This window comes from Megalops cyprinoides, chromosome 5 (assembly GCF_013368585.1).
Source record: "Megalops cyprinoides isolate fMegCyp1 chromosome 5, fMegCyp1.pri, whole genome shotgun sequence".
Classification (NCBI taxonomy): Eukaryota; Metazoa; Chordata; class Actinopteri; order Elopiformes; family Megalopidae; genus Megalops; species Megalops cyprinoides.
The window spans coordinates 7,895,963-7,915,260 of record NC_050587.1 but is presented as its reverse complement, the minus strand read 5'-3'; the positions used below and the strand labels follow the sequence as shown (position 1 = coordinate 7,915,260).

Sequence of the window (19,298 nt, the reverse complement as noted above, 5' to 3'; positions counted from 1 at the left end):
AGAAATTGTTCTTTCTTCAACAACACATGGTATTTGCGTCTTGTACAGGAAACATCATGGAACAGACTTTTGTAAGCTTACCATAATCAACAGTGAAAAACAAAGTAGTGTTTGTGAAGGCAAATGGAAAGGAGACGTTGTACAGTTTTCAGACATAGACATGACAAAATACCAGATATGACTATTTCCTCATTCTTCATCTGGCAGCTTCTCAAAGAACAGGATGAACCACTACGCTGAGTGCAAGAGTGCAAGAGAGTGAGAGAGACATGTAATCACAAGCTCGAGACCAACATGAAAACATACTGTGTGTGTGTTGAAACAGAGATGCTTTATCTATTGAGCTCAAGAACTACCTTACACAGAAACTGGGGGAAACATACCTCACACTTTTGACTGGATAATAATAGTAAAATAATAATCTACTGCATTCAAGAGACAGTTAAAATAAACACAAACACCTACATGTTTCTACTGCGTATGTAAAGTACAGTGACTTGAAAAAGTATTCAGCCCCCAACCTTTTTTTCACACAAATGATTTCCACAACCTGAGATTTAGACTAATTAGACTGAGATTATTTTTATATGTCAATCACTCAACTCTGCAACTGTGCAGCCCCCCAAAAAAATAAAATTACAAACCATTAAAGAATAAAACAAACAAGCACTGATGTCAACAATTAGTAAGTATTCATCCCCCTTCTCTAGCACTTGGTTGAACCACCTTTCTCAGCTATTACAGCCATCAGTCTTTTTGGATAAGTCTAATTTTGCACGATGTTATAGAGCTATATTAGGCCATTCTTCCCTGAAAAATTGCTCAAGCTGTACCAGGTTAGTTGGGGAGTAGCAGTGGACAGAAATTTTGAGGTCTTTCCACAGATGTTTGATGGGGTTAAGGTCAGGACTCTGACTGGGCCACTCAAGGATGTCAATTTTCTTTATTTTAAGCCAATCCAGTGTTGCTCTGGCAGTGTGCTTTGGGTCATTGTCCTGCTGAAACATGAGCTTCCTCCCTAGTTTACACTTTCTAGCAGAGGGGAGTAGGTTTTATTTATGTGCGGTGTTACCTTTATGCCACACATACTGCTTCCTGTTTGAGCCAAAAACTTCCACTTTAGTCTTAGTAGACAACAAGACCTTCTGCCATATCTTTGTAGTATCTCCCAAGTGACATTTTGCAAATTCTTTATGGGTAAGCATGTGCTTTTTTCCAGCAAAGGCTTCTTCCTTGCCACTCTTCCATAAAAGTTCTTTTTGTGCAATATCTTGGAGATTGTCGACCCATGGAATCATTTTCAGTTGCAGCCACTGACTGCTTCAGCTTGGTTAGAGTGACAGTTGTTCCTTCATGTTCCTAACTCATTACTGTCCACAGGCTGTGTACCAGCAGCCCGGAAGACGGCCCGAGTAACTCCTCTGCTCAATAAACAGACTCTTGACCCTTCTGCTCTCCAGAATAATTGACCAGTCTCTCTATTTCAATTTTTGTCTAAAACCTTACAAAGACCAGCATCTAACCAACTCTCCCACTTTTTCTCACAGAATGACATTCTTGACCCTTTCCATTCTGCCTTCAGGGCAAGTCACTCTACTGAGACTGCCTTCCTCTCATGACTGAAGCACTTAAGTCAGCTAGAGTAGCTTTTTTCTCGTTTTTATGCTACCTGACCTTTCTGCTGCTTTTGACACCATAGACCACAAACTACTCCTCTCCACCCTGACCATACTGAGGATCTCCAGCACAGCCCTTAGGTGGATTAAGTCCAACATTACTGGATGCTCCTTTAAGGTTTCCTGGGTTGGTAGCTCGTCTCATGATCCTCCTACTGGTGTCCCCTGAGGCTACACTACTTGGTTCCCTCCTCTTTTCTCTTTATATGTAATTTCTTGAGTCTTTCATTTCATCCCATGGTTTCCCATGCCAATTCTATGTGGGTGATACTCAACCCTTCCTCTGACTGATTTTCTTCTGACTGACACTCAGATCTCACAGCACATCACAGCGTGCCATCCTCTGAAGCTCAACCTGACCAAGACTGAGGTGCTCCATTCTCTCCGAGCCCTCACCACTGCAAGACCTCTCTCTCGATCTGGATGCCCCAGATGTGCTTACTTAGAATACTTGTGCTGCAAGAAGACTAGAGATAACCCTAGTCAAATTCCTTGTATGTGTAGAAGAATGCTTAGCAAATAAAGTCTGATGCTAATTCTGATTCTCTTTCTCTTTCTATGTAGTGGCAGTGAGTCGGCATGCATATTCTTTCCAGACAACATCCAAAGAACCCACCCCTTCCTCACCACCTACATTACACAGCTTTTAGTCCAGATTCCAGTACTCTCATACCTGGACTACAGCACTTCCCCTCTTCCCTGCCCGTCCCCCTCCCTGTTACATTACATTACACTTCATTCATGTAGCAGATGCACTTACCCGGAGCAACCTCTTGCACAAGAGAACAGAAGTGTATCCAGCGAGATTAAATGAGCAACAGTCTCAGACTAGGTCAACATCACTCCCAGAAAAACCACTGTATGCATAACGCCATTCAAGCATCACCAGAACTTAACCAAACTTTGGAAAGTCCTGTGCCCCTAAACTCCTGCAACTAAAATGGAACACTGCTGCACAACTTCTTTTCAATCTTCCCAAGCATCATGTCACATGAGTCCTCACCTCACTTCACTGGCTACATGTAACAGCTTGCATCTTGTAACACCTTGGTGTTTGCTGACAGGGCAGTGAATGGAACAGCTCCACCATACAATCATCAATCACCATCAATCTCCAAACCATACACCCCAGCCAGATTTCTTCATTCCGCTGCCTCAGGAAAACTTACACTGACTGCCCCCTCCATGTGTGCTTGTGCCCTCCAGTCACAATGCCTGTCCATACAGGTCCCCTAATGATGGAACAAGCTTCCTACTGTTGTAAGGACGGCAGAACGGTTGGCCATCTTCTGATGCACGCTGAAAACTCATCTCTTCAGATCGCATCATGGCTCTGTTCCCATCACCCCTAACACTCCCATCTTTGGTACAAACCGAAGTTAGCAATTTTATTTTCTTGGTTACGGTGCTTATGGTTTTACATTTGTCTTATTTAGGGTTTATCATGGATATTATTGCTTGTACTCAGGAGTTGTATTTTAGTTAACCACAGTTAGCTTGCATTACTGTTCTAGTGATATTGCATATTCCAGCTGGTTTGGGGATGTTAGCAGCGCCAGGTCTGACACTATTGCTCATATTAATCAGGCGAATGCACTTACATTCTCTCACATTGTCACTCTGGATGAGAGCATCTACAAAATGACTGTAATGTAATGTCATTTAATGTAGTTACATTCAAGATAACCTGCTACAGAATTTCCATCTATTGTGATGAAATCTGCATGAAAATGTCAGAAATAGGGAATAACCTGTTTTTGTTCCAGTATTTCAAAATAATAACATTACAGGAGGCATGAATCAAAGTGTGACGGTGATTGATGTATGTATGGCAATTGATGGAGGTATAGTAGTACATATAAACAGAAGTAAATTAGAAGTTTTATATTGGAATTAAATTTTTTCCAAAGTATAATTATTTTTACCACAACTGTATTTACATTCATGGATATTACATACAAACAGGTGATTACACTATAGGCATCTTTCCCTGCAGAAATTGAAAGCTTGAGGGTGCAGGGTAGTGTAGGTGCCAGGTGCAGCAAGGTCCTGTGCACAGCTAGACCCCTCCCCATCCCCACACACACACAAACACACACACATACCAACCAGTTCAAACCCCCATTGTTTTCAAAGATGTTGTTTCAGGCATTCAGACAAAGGACGATATGCAGGATTGGAAATTATTGTGAGTGACGCATTTTTAACACAGGCATAAGTAACACAGTCTTTTTGCTCCATTTTTAGACTGCACCTTGATTGCACATCAAGATTCCAGGAAGGATTGGCACTCTCAAATTACCATACTGTTGCAGCATGCCAAGACCCTTTTCAATGGGCTATTCTCTGTGATCAAATGATAATGATCTGCACCTTTCTGGTGAAGTAATGAAAGCTACCTGGTCTTTAAGTGTACAGTTTAGGTGTGGCTAAATGGGACTGTAGTTGGCTATTCAAATACCGTTCTGGCTGAACTCTAAGTAAACTTTCAAACCAACAACACCTAACAAACTGTAATAATGATGTCTTTCCACAAGATAGTACATTTACAAATGCTATCCTGAGCAAAAGAAACATCACAGTTTACACATAGTTTTCTTTAGAAAAATGCTCTTGCCATATCATTGTCGTTTCTCACCTATGACTGGAGTACTCTGTATGTGACTCTGACTGTTGCATAAGCACGACATGATCTCATTTGACAGACAGGTAGTTTGTATGCATACAGAGCTGTAGGTATTTATTTATAACCCTAATTAAGTAAAAATATCATGATATTACAGAAATGTGGATGTGTGTGTGGTTTATTTTTTCTACTGTTATACGCCCTCCCCTTTCTGTTTTTCCCCTTTCTGTGGAGTCAAGGAGCTGCTGATCAGTGCTAATGAGCCAATTGGTCACACCTGGTTAAAAAGGAGCAACTTTTGCCAGCAGAGGAGAGACACCTAGGAAAGACAAACAGAGGTGGTTGCTCCCCAGCACGTGGTCCACTCTTTTTTTGGTTTGTTTTTTCCTTCCTAGTTTATTGTCTTTATTTTTTCTGTTTTGGGCTTCCCTGCAAGATGTGAGAGATCCATCTGTCTAGTAGAGGCTAGGCAGTGGTCTGGAAGACACTGTGTCTTGTGAATGGGAGAGAGGTAAGGATTCACAAGACATTTAGACCAGCCTAGCCTGGCTCTCATGTCTTGGCCCTCCAACTCAGGGAAGCTCGTAAGTCTGTACCTTTATTTACAATTTTGTGGAATAATTTTCCGTTTGTTTTCCACCAGCCAAACGACTCATTTGCTCTTTTTTTTGGGACAGCTTCTTATGTTGGGCCCATAGTGGGGCCGTAACACTACTTAAAAATAATAATAGACATTTTGCTCTAAAGTATTGCATAGCAAAAACTCATATTATTCACAAATAATTTATTTTATCCCAGAAAATATGACATGTCATACCTACATGAGGGAACAACTGGGCAGGGCAGATATGATATTAGAAGTGGTGAAAGTGCATGTGGGAAACATCTCCACAAACTTGGTAGCATAATCACAAATCAGCAATATACATTCAGTGACTTTATTAGGTACACCTGTACACCTGCTTGCTGATGCAAATATCTCATCAGCCAATCACCTAGCAGCAACTCAATGCATAAAATCATGAAGACACAGTCAATAGGTTCAGTTTCTGTTCAGACCAAACATCAGAATGGGTAGGAAATCTGACTTAAATGACTTTGACTGTGGGATGATTGTTGGTGTCAGATGGGGTGATTTGAGTATCTTAGAAACTGCTGATCTCCTGGTATTTTCACGCACAACACTCTCTAGAGTGTATAGAGAATGGTGCAAAAAACAAAAACATCCAGCGAGCAGCACTTCTGTGGGCAAAACACCTTGTTAATGAGAGAGGTCAGAGGAAAATGGCCAGACTGGTCCAAGCTGACAGGAAAGCGACATTAACCCAAATAACCACACATTACAACAGTGCTATGCAGAAAAGCATTTCTGAACATACAACACGTCGAACATTGAGGTGGATGGGCTACAGCAGCAGAAGACTCCTCCAGGTACCACTCCTGTCAGCTAAGAACAGAAAACTGAGGCTACAGTGGGCACAGGCTCACCAAAACTGCACGGTAGACGATTGGAAAAACATTGCCTGGTCTGACGAATATCGATTTCTGCTGCGACATGCAGATGGTAGGGTCAGAATTTGGTGTAAACAACATTAGTCCATGGATCCATCCTGCCTTGTGTCAATGGTTCAGTCTGGAGGTGGTGGTGAAAAGGTGTGGGGAACATTTTCTTGGCACACATTAGGCACCTTAATACCAAGTGAGCATTGTTTAAATGCCAAAGCCTATCTGAGTATTGTTGCTGACCGTGTGCATCCCTTTATGACCACAGTCTACCCATCTTCTAATGGCTACTTCCAGCAGGGTAATGCGCCATGCCACAAAGCACACGTCATCTCAAACTGGTTCCAGGAACATTACAATGAGTTCAGTGTACTCCAATGGCCTCCACCGTCAACAGATCTCAATCCAATAGAACACCTTTGGGATGTGGCAGAATGGGACATTTGCAGCATGAATGTGCAGCCGACAAATCTGCAGCAACTGCGTGATGCTGTCATGTCAGCATGGAGCAGAATCTCTACGGAATGTTTCCAGCATCTTGTTGAATCCATGCCACAACGAATTCAGGCCGTTCTGGGGGGGAAAGGGGGGTCCTACCCAGAATTAGAGAGGTGTACCTAATAAAATGGTCACTGAGTGTATACTGTAGACATCTTTCAAGAATTCACATAGCATCATACAGCAATCACATGACTGTTTGTTATTGTTTTTCTGGCTTGGTTTGTTTTGTGAATGCATTTAACTGCTAATTAGTCAATAGTTTAGGCTTCCCCCCTCTCAGCGGACTGCATAATAACTGTGAATGAGGATAATTAGCTCAGGGTGCTTGTAGTGTGGATAGTGTAAACTTTGTTATCTCCACCAGACTAAGTGAATTACCACTTTTATAACTTACTGTTGGTTTAAACTGTGCTGTATTTTAACCATGCACTACTTAGCGCTGCAGAGATTTACATGGTAAATACATGATTGTTATTGTTTCTGGCCTTCACAAAGTTTCAAGAGTGAATTTTATCTGCTAATTAGTCTGTAGATAAGGTTTCCCCTCTCCACTGGCTGTTCATTCTCTTGTTAAATGAGCCAGGTATTTATTGGGTGTGTCCGCACAGAAGCCATCATCTTCCCTGGGTTATTCCTCATCCCGGTGTTGCCAGAACTGTTTGTATGGCTTTTCAGAGATTTTTTTATTCTTTGAGTTTTTCCATATACAGTTCGATGGTAGATTGTGTGAACAGTGTGGTGGTCCCTGGCTGGCATAAAGGCTATCAGTGCTCACACAGGAGTCATAGTTGTCTAAAAGAAGCAAACAGGTTTGGTCCTTTTTCACTTTTTATATGTTCCATAAAATGTTTGTGGAAATCCAGGAAGTGGACCTCCTGCATCCACCAAGAAGGGTTCACCCTTCTTATGCTTTCTAGTGGTCCATTGATAAGAAAGTACTGTTTGAAGTTCACTCTTGGGAGCACAAAATATGTTCTGTTTCCAGTGGCAAGGACAGCCCAGGCCAATGTCACACTGGTTCTCTGCAGAGGTTGAAGAGCCAATATGTTTAAAGCCTCTTCTGGCCATCACTTAGTTGAGACAATGAACAGTTGTCACACCTGTCTCATCTACATTCCAGATATTCTCCAGTCCAAAGTTGTGATTTTAGAGGACTTTGGCCAGGTTACGAAAAAAGGCAGCAGCATTCTCCTGGAAGGCTGGTGGCCTCTGGTTTGTGCAGTGAGAGTGATGGTTATATTCTATAAATGCTATAAACCATTCAATTCTGGCCTGCTGCTTCTTTATCCATAGCCCTGGCACTTAGAGGCTGTGTGCCTCCGCTGTTCAGTAGGCTAGTCTACAGACATCCCAAATGATATGTCTGCTGACCCTTTCATATACTCCACTAGGCCCCTCTGCAGCTCTACAGCTAAGATCTGCCTTGGCCTATCATATTCCACAGATGTTGTTGGCACTGTCATTCAGCCATCAATATCTTTTGCACTACAATCTTATAGTATTGACTTGGTAGTATACTGTAGTGTACTATAGTACTGATGTGGTAGTGTACAGTGAAACACACTGCTGTGCTCTTAATTGTTTTGTTTTAAAGATTGACCTGCCTCACTGCCTCTAGCATAATGTCTAGGAGTGTCTTGCATCTGTCTGTCTTTCCTTGCCTACAAGAATGTAAAGGATACATGAGTATTGTGTTGGTTGTTACATAGTGTGTGTATTGTGTAGGCCAACACATAATACATATTCAGGCATGTGTGAATTTCCCCTTATTTTCTCCACCTCTTTCTTTCACCCATTCTAACCCTGCAAATGGTAATGTATGGTTGTCTATTGTTATCTGGTATTGCACCTTCTGTGGACTTTTGATGAACATTTAGCTATACATATGACATGCCCACAAGGACATTCAGGGTATGGCATTCAGCAGATAGAGGGTCTATTTTCTTTAGCCTTAGATGTATTCTTACTAGAGAAACTCTACTTTTAAATTAAGCATGCTCATAAAAATGCCATAATTAGCACCCATATTGTGTATGGCAAACATCAATGGCTATCCATGAAAACCCTTTGAATTTTTGAGTTGCATAACCCTCCAATGTCACACTGAATGTCATGATGAGATAAGCCAAATATGTAAATACCAACTGGCTGGGTATGGGAATTAATACATATGTTTCTGTACTGTCTGTCACTGAGCCAATAAGCAGTGACTCTGGCCATATTGTGTATAGGGAATTTACAGTATGAATTTCACTGTCAGTTCCTTAACCTCTACATTGTGCATGGACACGTCTCATTGGTTTCAGACCTTTTCTATCACAGAAATTCATATTGGCGTTAGCACATGCTTTGATGACCTTATCACATGAAGAAATTCATTTTAGTTTGGAAGCCTGTGAAGGTGCTAGCAACCTAGTTTATTTAGTTTTGTAAACTGAATGTTGACATTGAATAAAAAATGTATTTGTTCTTGAAGATATCTATACATGTGTTGTAAAGAAACACTTTTTTTTTATAAAGGAACCACATATGTAAGAGAAAAGAATTCAATTCCAGTGCATTTTCCACAATACAATTTATTATTATATATTTCTGGTAATTTGTTTAAAATGTACATTTAATGCCTTGACACTATGACATATCAGTTTATATATGATTGCAGGACATTAGGAATCACCATTTCTACCAACAACCCTGCAACATGATTAACTTATGTTTGTGGCTGCTTACGCAGGGCGCCAGAATTGTGCAACACTTCAGCAAACTTCACTTAATCTCATCCTTAGTGTCTAAAACCAGGCCAGATAAGTATCAGCTTAGTTGTTGTGCAATGTTGATGTTGCAAAGCATGATTTGGGGGGGGGGGGGGGTTAATTGGAAGATTTAGGAAAGCAAACATGCTATTTCTCCACATGTCATTGCATCATTTCAATCATATCCTAAACTCCATGTAGTTGGTCAATGATCAAAGATATACATGAGTTCCAAAGAGGTGGTGGATTACATTGATGGAAAGGCTGTTTCCAGCTTCTGTTGCTGATCCATCAAGTTCCATCAGTCCCTAGTGATCCGCAAACAACCCAGAGAGGGATGGACGGTCTAACCTCAGTCCAGAGGGGGGAGGAGGGTCCACACTTTCGGTGTAGGCTAGGTGGTTGAACTGGGAATTTGGGAATTGAGAATGGAGCGGGTGAAGAGAGACCTCTCTGTGAGGCGAGTGTCTTGCTGCAACCTGAACAAAGAGATATTTGCATATTTTCAGGTCAACCACTGGTGCTGCTGATAATCAAACATGGCTAGGACGGGCGTGTATTTTAATTTGTTTCAGGCTACAAAGGTTTGATTGAAGTCATTGCTTGCATCTGAGGTCCAATCACCTTTTGTTCATCTTGCAATTTCAAATTGTAAATGCTGAGTAAGGTCTTGCAATGGCTCTGAAAGGAGGCAAAGCCCACTGCTGGAGTCTAAAGTAGTTTTACTGTAACCCTGGGCTTCATATCCCATTGTCACCTCTGTGACACATTACACATCATTCCATATTACTATCAGGGCTCAAGCAAGGACTCAGACACACACCATAGGAGCGTCGGGTTTCCGGCGAATTCATGATAACGCAGGCAAGAACGTAATCGAAGAACAAGCAGGGTCTAAACCAGAAAGGCAGTCCAAAGGCAAATCCAGGTACAGATAACCGAAACAGGCAGGGTCAAACACCGGGCATGCAGAAGTATCGGCGAACAAGAGAGAGCGGCAGGCAGGAATCATGTCAATAACGGGGAAGGTCAAACACAGAAAACAGCACACAGAAGAGAAACGACGGGGACGAAACAGGCGAAATTCACACTGCTACGAACTAGCAACAGGACAGGGACACGCAGGGAAGATATAGGGCAGGGCTGACGAGGGGATGGGAAGTAGGTGTGTGGACGGGAGGAGACCGGGCGGGGACCGGGGCAGGGGCAGAACACAAGGAAAACAAAAGCACATGGACAGGGAAAAACAAAAACAGCACAGCTAGGGGGCGGGAGCACTGACAATTACATATGAAACTCATTCAACATATTATTACATTCATGACTGAGAGGCAACTGAACCATCTGCAAAAGCCGACACCTGATGGGCAAGGCTTGACAAACCACACAACCCATGAATGAAAACATCCTTTTGAAATACAGTTCAAATAACCTATGGATAAGGCTATGATTTTGTTATGGAGGGTTAAGACATACCTGTAAAATCTTGAAATTTCTGACTAAAATTATGGATCATGAAAAAATGGGAATACACAAAGTGCTTGTTTCATTTCAATTCAAAGTGTACATTGAATGTTGCTAATCTGAAATATGTGGGCACAGTGTAGCCAAGTGGATAATTGTATTATGTATTGTATTTAATGGAAATGATCCATCAGATTAGTGGTTGCATGTTTTGTACAGCATATAATATCCCTGTTGCAAAATTACAACAAAAATTGAAGTGCAACAAGGAGTGTGAAAGAGCATAAAAAGGATTCTCAACTGGGCAGGGTAAAGTCTCACAGTGCCCTATTTTTAAAAGGAATTTTGCTGCAATAATTGAGCTGTTATATCATTGTCTGCAAGGATTTCCAGATGTGAGACTATTTTCATCCTATCATCGAGATTTTAACAATAAATAACAGATACAATCCCAAGTTGTTGGTGGTTTCAGGAGAGGTTAAAAGTAAGCCAAGAACATTTTGCATTTTTCCAAATTGATTTACAAAGAGTAAAGCTATTTTTACAAGCTCATGAATATTGCAATGAGTACACATATATCTAATACATAAGTATGTGTATTTTCACAAACTGCCAGTGTTCTATATGTGACATTTAAAAAAAAACATTTTTAACCATATCCTTGAGCATCAGTCACAGGAAGAGACCGAGCATATGCAAAGTCAGTGCAATGTTTCACACACAGGAACACCTTACAAAAAATTATTTTACTGAACAGGAGAGGAAAAGTCCATGTAGCAATCTGTTCCAGTAGTCTGGGACATTACATAGTTTGTATACAATACAATTTGTTTTATATACAAAGACATACTTACCAGAGGAGGATATTTATACAGGAATGCATTGCTGTGATCAATGTGTGTGGAACTCTGCACATCGGCATCTTTGGCATTCACAATTCTCAGGTACAGCTCGGCATTGTCCAACTACAGAGTGATAAGATGGACAAAGATCCATGTACAGTATATGTGTCCAGGTTGCACTGAACTAAAAATGACACTGGACTGTGACACTTCCTTTTTTTTCAGTATGAATATGTCAACATGCCCACCCACAACCATGGTCAGATATTAGATCTCCTTTTTACTGGTGATGCATCTGCCTAAGATAGGATATACTTGAAGTTAAATATCTCCAGTTCTCATCTGTGTCTGAAAGATAGCAATACCTTAACAGAAAGTAAAATGGTTAGGCTAGAAAAAGAATGAAATGAAAAGATGCAACACCTTTTACAAAGCTACAGCTGCTTTGATATTTTGGCAAGATTCTTTTTCATTAATTACTTTTTAATGGAAATATCTCCTTTCTCCTTTGTCAGTTTTATAAACACAGTAAGGCACTGGAGGTATTGTGGTCCCCAAGAATTCCCCAAGGTTTTGTTCAGTGAGTTATAACTCTGATAAGTACATAACTCTGTTAATTTTACATGAGTGAGGTTTTACTCTTGAGCCATGCATTTATATAAATGGCCCTACCAACCTTATATTGGTGCATGATGTGTTCATATCACACTGTTTGTTACACTCCCTAATAGTGCACTACAAGACTTCTGACAAAATACATTCAACAACTGTGATTGCTTTTAAAGGGGCTTCTAGTTGAAATTATTACTTGCAAAGGAAGTGGCCTTCTTTCAGACCTTCCAAATCAGTATCAGCTGTTACTTGACATGTTATCAACAGGAGTTGTTCATCTTTGACTTCAGGGTTCCTAATGTAATATTTTAGAAAAGTAGTTTTGGCAGGCACAGTTAAACTTGAGTATCAATCCAGACATTCTAGTGCCCATTAACTCATAGTAACTCATTAAATCTATGCAGCATATAAAGCAATATGGGTTACCTGTGGAATAGCATTCATCTCACGTGTAGTCACAGACGGCTTGACTGGAAGTATGCGGATGGGGGCCTTCCACCTCCCGCTGTTGACATGGTTGTAGCTATCAAAGACATCCACCTTCACCCAGCCCCTGGACACCAAGTGTGTCACTTCCTGTCCATAAGGGTTGTATCCTCCTGAAGCCTGTAGCTCAAGTACAATGGAAACCACAGGGGAGGGGTAGACTCTAAGGGGCAAGACAAAGAAAGAGAACACTTCACATGAAAGTACATAGGAGAGGTAATTAACTCCACACATTGTTTGGACATGACAATGTTCTCTGAGATGTAATTAGGCTAGGATTTCAGAACAGTAGTCAAATAGTTGACACCAATCAATGTTCTTTTTATTTTCATAAAGGGTCTGATTTAGTGAAGGTTTAGGACAAGATCTTGAGTACAAACTAAGGAACAAACGGTTTCTATGTTTCTCCTTTACTGAACACTAGTGTCTCATGTAGTCCTAAAAAGTGAAACCCTGCCCTCCTGTATACATGTTTCTTGGAGCCTGGCCAGCTCACCTGTGTAGAATTTACCTCTCCAAATTTTGGTCTTTTCACCTGTCTTCACCCCTTTTAGAGATTGCCGCTCTCCTTTGATTGTGTCTGCTCACCTGGGTACAGCCTGCTTGGTTGCGAGCATGGCCAGGTTTCCTTTCTTATTCTCCAAGACATGGGCTGAAAGGCTGGCTGGTTCACAATAGGCTAGAGGCAGAGAGGAGGGGCTGGCCATCTCCTGGTCCCCACTGTACAGCCCCACCACCAGACGGCACGCTCTGTACATCGGGCTCAGGCCCAGGAGGAAATCATAAAACACCACAAAGCCAACTCTGAAAGGACACAGGTTCAAACAGAACAGTTAGTCAACACAATCACCATATTGTTTAGCTCTCCTTAATGGACTAATGGTAAGTCATCATCAGTTTCCTCAGAATCCCCAATTATTATGGATGAGTGTGTAAAACTCAACTTTCTCTCTAATCTTCCCACCCAATTAATTTGTTCTCTCTGTCCTTTATTGCTATAGTTAAAGCTATCGTTGCTATAGTTGTAGTTGTTAACAAATGACACACGAGGATCACTCAAAAAGTACTTTGTTGTCCAAAATGTGTTGAAATGAAAGTTACCCATACATCCAGCACTGGTTTCAGGTACATAAATGTGCATAGATGTTGCAGCACATAATGTTAGATCATTTTCATGTACAATTCATTTTTTGCTAGGTATATGAGCTGCGAGTGATATCTGCCTGCTTTTACATACTTTAAATGCAGATGTAAGGATACTGGTACTCACATTGGGTCATATGGGGCAGGTCCCAAACCATCTGACAAATTCAGGAAATGTTTTGAGAGAGTTGGTGTTTTTGTTCTTCTTTCCTCCTAAAAATATATACCGTAAAAAAAATCATTGTGCAACACAGTGAATCCATGTAGAAATGTACAATGTAATTACTTCTAAACAAAACACACACAACAATAACATAATTTGCATGGCATTCTCTTGCAGGGAATTCTCTGCTTTTTACATGTGTTAACAAATATGAATGTCTTGTATTGTTCTGAAGGAAATACGATTTTTAGTTATTACATAATTACATGTGGATATATGGCAATATCATGCAGGTTTCACAATGAGATTTAATACTGTCTGGATGTATAAATAAATCAGCACATTCATTAGTTGTAAAAAAAAAAAAAAAACACACTTTAACAATGTAGAGACTAGTTAGTACCAATAGGGCGGTTGATTGCAAAGTCTTTATCTGCTTTAAACGATTAATCTTCATTTCCTGACGTAACAGACCAATCTCTGTCTTCATGGTCTTCATCATCTGTTGGATGGGTGGATCTGAGGAAGAGTCACCACTAGATTTAGATCTACACTGATACAGATTTAGTAATAAGAACTCATTTGTTGGGTCAAATGCAGTATCTAATGGGAGCACAGAATGATGAACACCCATTTAAAATCCATGAGCAAAAGCCCAAGGCTTACAGGTATATGCAGTTCTGAGGAGCTTGAGATCCCGCCTCCTCCTCTTGAGCTCCTCCTGCAGGCGCTGTTTTTCCATCTCTGTGGCAAACATTTCTCCCATTAACACTGAGTTTAAGACAGTCTTGCCCAACTGAACATTAAATTACAACATGAGCAGAATCACAGCATGGGTGACTTCAAATATGCAGTTTGGAAACAGGTGAAGTATGCCTTTACGTCTGGTCTTGTCCCTTTGAGGCAGGGGAGGCTGATATAGTTTCCCATGATGCATCTCCATATGTAAGGCATTGTCCAACATGTCTTTCAGCTGGGCTAAGATGAGCTGGTTGTTCCCTCCATTCTGCAGATAGAACAATCTCAGAGCACTGTGGAAATCAAGCAGTGACACACGAGAATAAGTAATTATACGGTTACAATTACAGTTACAATTATACAGCCAAGAGCAGAATAGGGAACACTAAATGTAACTAAAAACACAACTGTAATAACAAAAGGAGTAGTCTACCACATGAAATAGGAGGTAGTGGGAAGGACAAGTCCAACATTTTTTGAATTTTTTAAATTGATGAACAAACCTGATTTCTGATCTCAAGGGCCCACCTCCATAGACTGGGATGTAGATCTGTGAATGATGTGTTTCTTTCTCTTTTTTATTTGTGGAGGGCAGGCATGAGTTACTGTGTCTGCAGTGGCCTCTGCTGTATAGCAAATAAGGTAGGTAAAGGAATCAGTGTCCACTTATGTCATGACTTCTTACTCGACTATGCTCCTCAGAGCATAACAAAGAAGCACACATCTCAGTCTCAGTCTTTCCATTGCTTGTGCTCGTGCTTATGTTTTTTAAATTCAGGACAGTAGCAGCGTTGTAGATACCATTATTTAGGCTGACATTACATATTATGTATATGACATTACATATTCAGGTTAAACATTATGTTCAGGGGTGTGCCACAGTATTCTTACCCAGATCTGAACCCATGACCCACTGATTAGTAGCCCAGTAACTACTATTCAACTGTACTGGAATGCCTCAGAAGGCACACTCACGAGCTGTCCATTTGCACCTGCTGAAGCTGTTCTATGAGAGACTCCACAAGCAGAGCATTCCTCTGCTCCTGGGCCTTCATCTGTAGCAGCACTTTCTCCACTTTAGAGACAGCCTTTGTCTGGACAATCAGTTTCTGCAACCCAAGATCAATCTCTACAAACATGTTAAAAAGATATATTTTACATGGACTTGAATAGCTTACCCATAATTAACTGTTATTTTGAAATAGAACAGCACTTGTTACCTCTCTGTTGTTTTCTGTTTTCATTTGCAGAGTCAGCCACATGCATTCCATAATACTTGGCTAGGTCTCTGATTGGTGCATCTTGTTCCTGGATCCACAGAGCTTTCTGCTTATTGCAGGTCTACACAGGACGTAGCAGATGATAACTAAATGCCTGTAACCTCTTCACTGCTCAGTTTCCCTCCCTACTTATGCAGTACTTAAAAATCTAAAAGAGTTATGGAATCTAAATTCTAAGATACCTTGCAGTATGTAATGAAATTGGATGATTCTGTTTTGATATCTAAAACTACTTTAATATTGTCAGAGTCACATTCACAGTTGTGAATTTTTTTTTTCAGCAGACCCAGAAAATATATATACATACTCACCTCAACAACCACAGGATCTGCTAAGATTTGTTTAACATTATGTTAATTTTTAAACTGAAGACATTATCTCAATAGGAAGTTACCTTACCTGGTGTCCCAGGTGCAAATTCAATTGAAAGGTATGTGGAATGACCAACCCTGCCTTCAGTCATAGTGAATGAAGATGTTTGTCTGTAAATGTCTTTGCTGATGTATTCTTTTGTGTAGCACTGTACTCACCGGTTCACTCTTGATTTTCCTAGTGCAGTCTGGCACAAGAATCTGGTTCACTGAGTGCATCTTTGGGTTCTGCAGGTCCAGCGGCTGTTTTCTCTCATGTTTCTCGTGCTCCTCCCTCCTCTCTTCATGGCTCTTCTCAAAGTATTTCACTTTCTTGATCTGAGATGAGAGAATCTGCATTGTTCTGAATGCCCTCTACTTTTTACTTTCAAGTCCATGATAAAACAGAGTGCTCTTTATGTAACAAACACTGAGAAAAACAGATTCCAAAATGGTTATTTTTGGCAGGGTAAGGTTCTACTTAGAATCATTATCATTTGATGAACCCTTTTCTGAATAAGGTTTTCCTCAAGGATTATTTGTAAGACAAAAGATTACATCAAGATCCTTTTTCACTGGAAGATCCCATTTTGGAAGAAAGAGTTCTTCAAGGATTATTTGGAGGATGAAATGATTTGACATAGAAGGCAAAATAGTTCAATACAGAATCATTTTCATCCTAATAAAGCTGTTCTATTGCTGTTCTAAAGCTGTCTAAATCCTTTCATTTTGTTTTCAGTAGGGCTTTGCTTTAAAACAGTGTGTAAACTTCAGCAGAGGCATTATTCAGAAATCTGAGAAAAGTTTTAAAACTTGGGTGTTAAGATGCAATCCTCACCCTCAAAGACTCAAACATTTACCCTTGTATTAAACTGTATTTCTGAGTTTTGTACATGTGTCTGGGATTCCTTTAATGAATTCATTTTACTTGTATTCTGCCATAGTTGATCTCTACCCTCATCATCCCTCCAGTTGAGCTGGATTGTGTGTTGGTGGTTTAGCATCTGGGAGAGTGGTGATAGAGAGTCAAGGGTTGAATAAAGAGTATTAGCATGTTGTAGTGTTTACTTTTTATATTTTATGAAACACAATATATTTATACAATACCATAAATCTACACTGAGGGTAGTGTTATGACACTGAGCAAGTTATAATGATTCATTCCCCCAGACTGGGATTATGAAACAATTGTGGAAACCAAAGAAACAGGAAGAGATTTTATGAATGGAAACTATTTCCAGATCATTATCTTTGCCTCTATAAATAAGTTTTATCAAGTGCTTCAAATTGTATAGTGCCACGTTGGGTAATATGCTTATTCTTGTGGTGTCCTTAAACTGGTTCAAATTCCAGTCTGATTGCCTCCATTTAGACCCTCTTTCATCACAGCAGTAGAACCCCATATTTCATTTTAAACAGGTGTGACTTGTGTTAAACTGTAAAATACGTAAGACTTTTACATGAAGTCTAAAATTTACATACTATGTTGTCATTCCAAGGAATCATCCATGCTAGCTGGCTGTTCTTAGTAGTGGTTGCATTTTACTTTTCAACTGACATCCTTTTTTGTGTGCCATAATAGTGTATTGCCACCATGAGTCATGTATAGTATTCTTGGGGGTCAGTAAAACGTTATACACACAAGATTATTATTGTTGTTGTTGTTGTTATGCCCTGCAACTCAACAGAGCAATTATTTTGTTACCTTTTATGGGCACTGTTTTGTGCTTGACACTTCAGTTTTATAAGATTTTATGCTCCCCCTCCTTTCATGCAACGCTATTATTACCAATTACAAACCGCAGTAGGTATATCTCACCGTGACAACCGCAGGAGTGCCTTCACAGTAAACCCGAGGGTTCAATTATCTAATATTGGTGTCGGTTGTTTTATTTAGCAATTGTGTTACAGGTGTATGGACAGGTCAGGCATACATTCAAAAAAGCCATCGCAATTATGTAATTGTTATTATTATTCCATATAGCCCTTCCATTTGCCATTTATCCATTCCATACATAATATTCTTAATTTTCAATAAAAAGTGCGATAAAATGGAAGCAAACAATACCATGTCCTGCGGGGTGTCACTCTCTCTGCTCTTTCTGAGAATCCCTTTGACACAGAACTTTTCTTCATGCTTGTCCAATTGGGTCATGGTCTTAAACGTCATGTTGCATGTTGAACACCTGAAGCAATCCATAATTTCTTATGAGGCCACCCCCGTCGTAAAACTTTTGTATGTTCTCGACATATCTAAGGCATTACCTATCAGTGATGCAGCCCTAATTGGTAGAAAACATTAAGTACCATATACCATTAACTAAGCACCAAATACCATCAACTACCGACGTAAGGTATCTTAAAACGACCTTTTCGGTTTCACAGAGCGCTTGACAACAGCAATACAAAGGCTCAACAGAAGCTGGTTAGAAACGGATAATAAAAGTGTGCCTCACCCAAGTTATACAGTTACAGCCTGTCTATCTTTCAGCGCCGTCGTTATTGTGGTAGGCAGCAACGCTGATCCTAATTCGAAGATCACCACGGAGCTAGTTGTGAATGGGTTCTAGTCATTTATTAAATATAGTTGATAGTATGAATTATGTATATGTAATGGATGCTTTCCAGTTCATTTAATTAAAAAATGTTTGATTCATGGAATTAATCTAAAAAGTGTTATGAATCAAAGTTTCTACCTTCAGACACTCTCAAAATGCCTCATGGAGTGCTTCTAATTTCTGGTTCTGACAGATGGGCATGAGGCGATACATTCAGCTCACGATATGTTTCACGAAATGATATCCCGTCAGAAACCATGCTGACAGGAAACCAAAAAGTATAACATGATGTAGGCTACTGAAGTCCTTTTCTCCCTTTATTCATATATCAAACTCCGAGTTGTAAGATGGCTTCATTTTGATATTGATACTTTACCTGACAGATCTTTTTTGTAGATGTGCATGTTCTGAAATACAAAGAATGTAGGCCTGTGATTTGTGCATTTGAGTAACTTGGAGTGTTTGTACGTTGATTAGAGCAATGAAATACAATGAAATATAAAATGAATCACAAAATTAAAAAGGGGTTAAAAAAACACTAAAAGAAAAATATTCAGACATAGAAATAACAGAATTTAAGAAATAAACGCGACAGTAAAAATA

At 40.0% G+C, this 19,298-nt stretch overlaps 1 protein-coding gene across 1 annotated transcript; it reads right to left on the bottom strand.

Moving 5' to 3' along the window:
* Positions 1–9,367: 9,367 nt before the first annotated feature.
* LOC118777617 (coiled-coil domain-containing protein 17-like) lies at positions 9,368–18,337 on the bottom strand. The gene is made up of 13 exons (XM_036528714.1): positions 18,206–18,337; positions 16,318–16,476; positions 15,728–15,848; positions 15,483–15,636; positions 15,011–15,133; positions 14,652–14,800; positions 14,436–14,513; positions 14,152–14,288; positions 13,734–13,819; positions 13,052–13,267; positions 12,404–12,626; positions 11,378–11,488; positions 9,368–9,466 (listed from the first exon to the last, which is right to left on the bottom strand). Exons 1-13 carry the CDS (start codon positions 18,335–18,337, stop codon positions 9,368–9,370), a joined length of 1,788 nt encoding a protein of 595 aa, XP_036384607.1.
* Positions 18,338–19,298: the final 961 nt, after the last annotated feature.

Excerpts from the sequence above, each read along its gene's own strand:
- LOC118777617 (XM_036528714.1), bottom strand. The coding sequence starts at position 18,337 with ATGGATTGCTTCAGGTGTTCAACATGCAACATGACGTTTAAGACCATG. Across the intron at positions 15,637-15,727 it reads AAACAGAAAACAACAGAGAG|AGATTGATCTTGGGTTGCAG; the intron begins GTAACAAGTGCT and ends ACATGTTTGTAG. Across the intron at positions 11,489-12,403 it reads AGATGAATGCTATTCCACAG|TTGGACAATGCCGAGCTGTA; the intron begins GTAACCCATATT and ends ATCACTCTGTAG.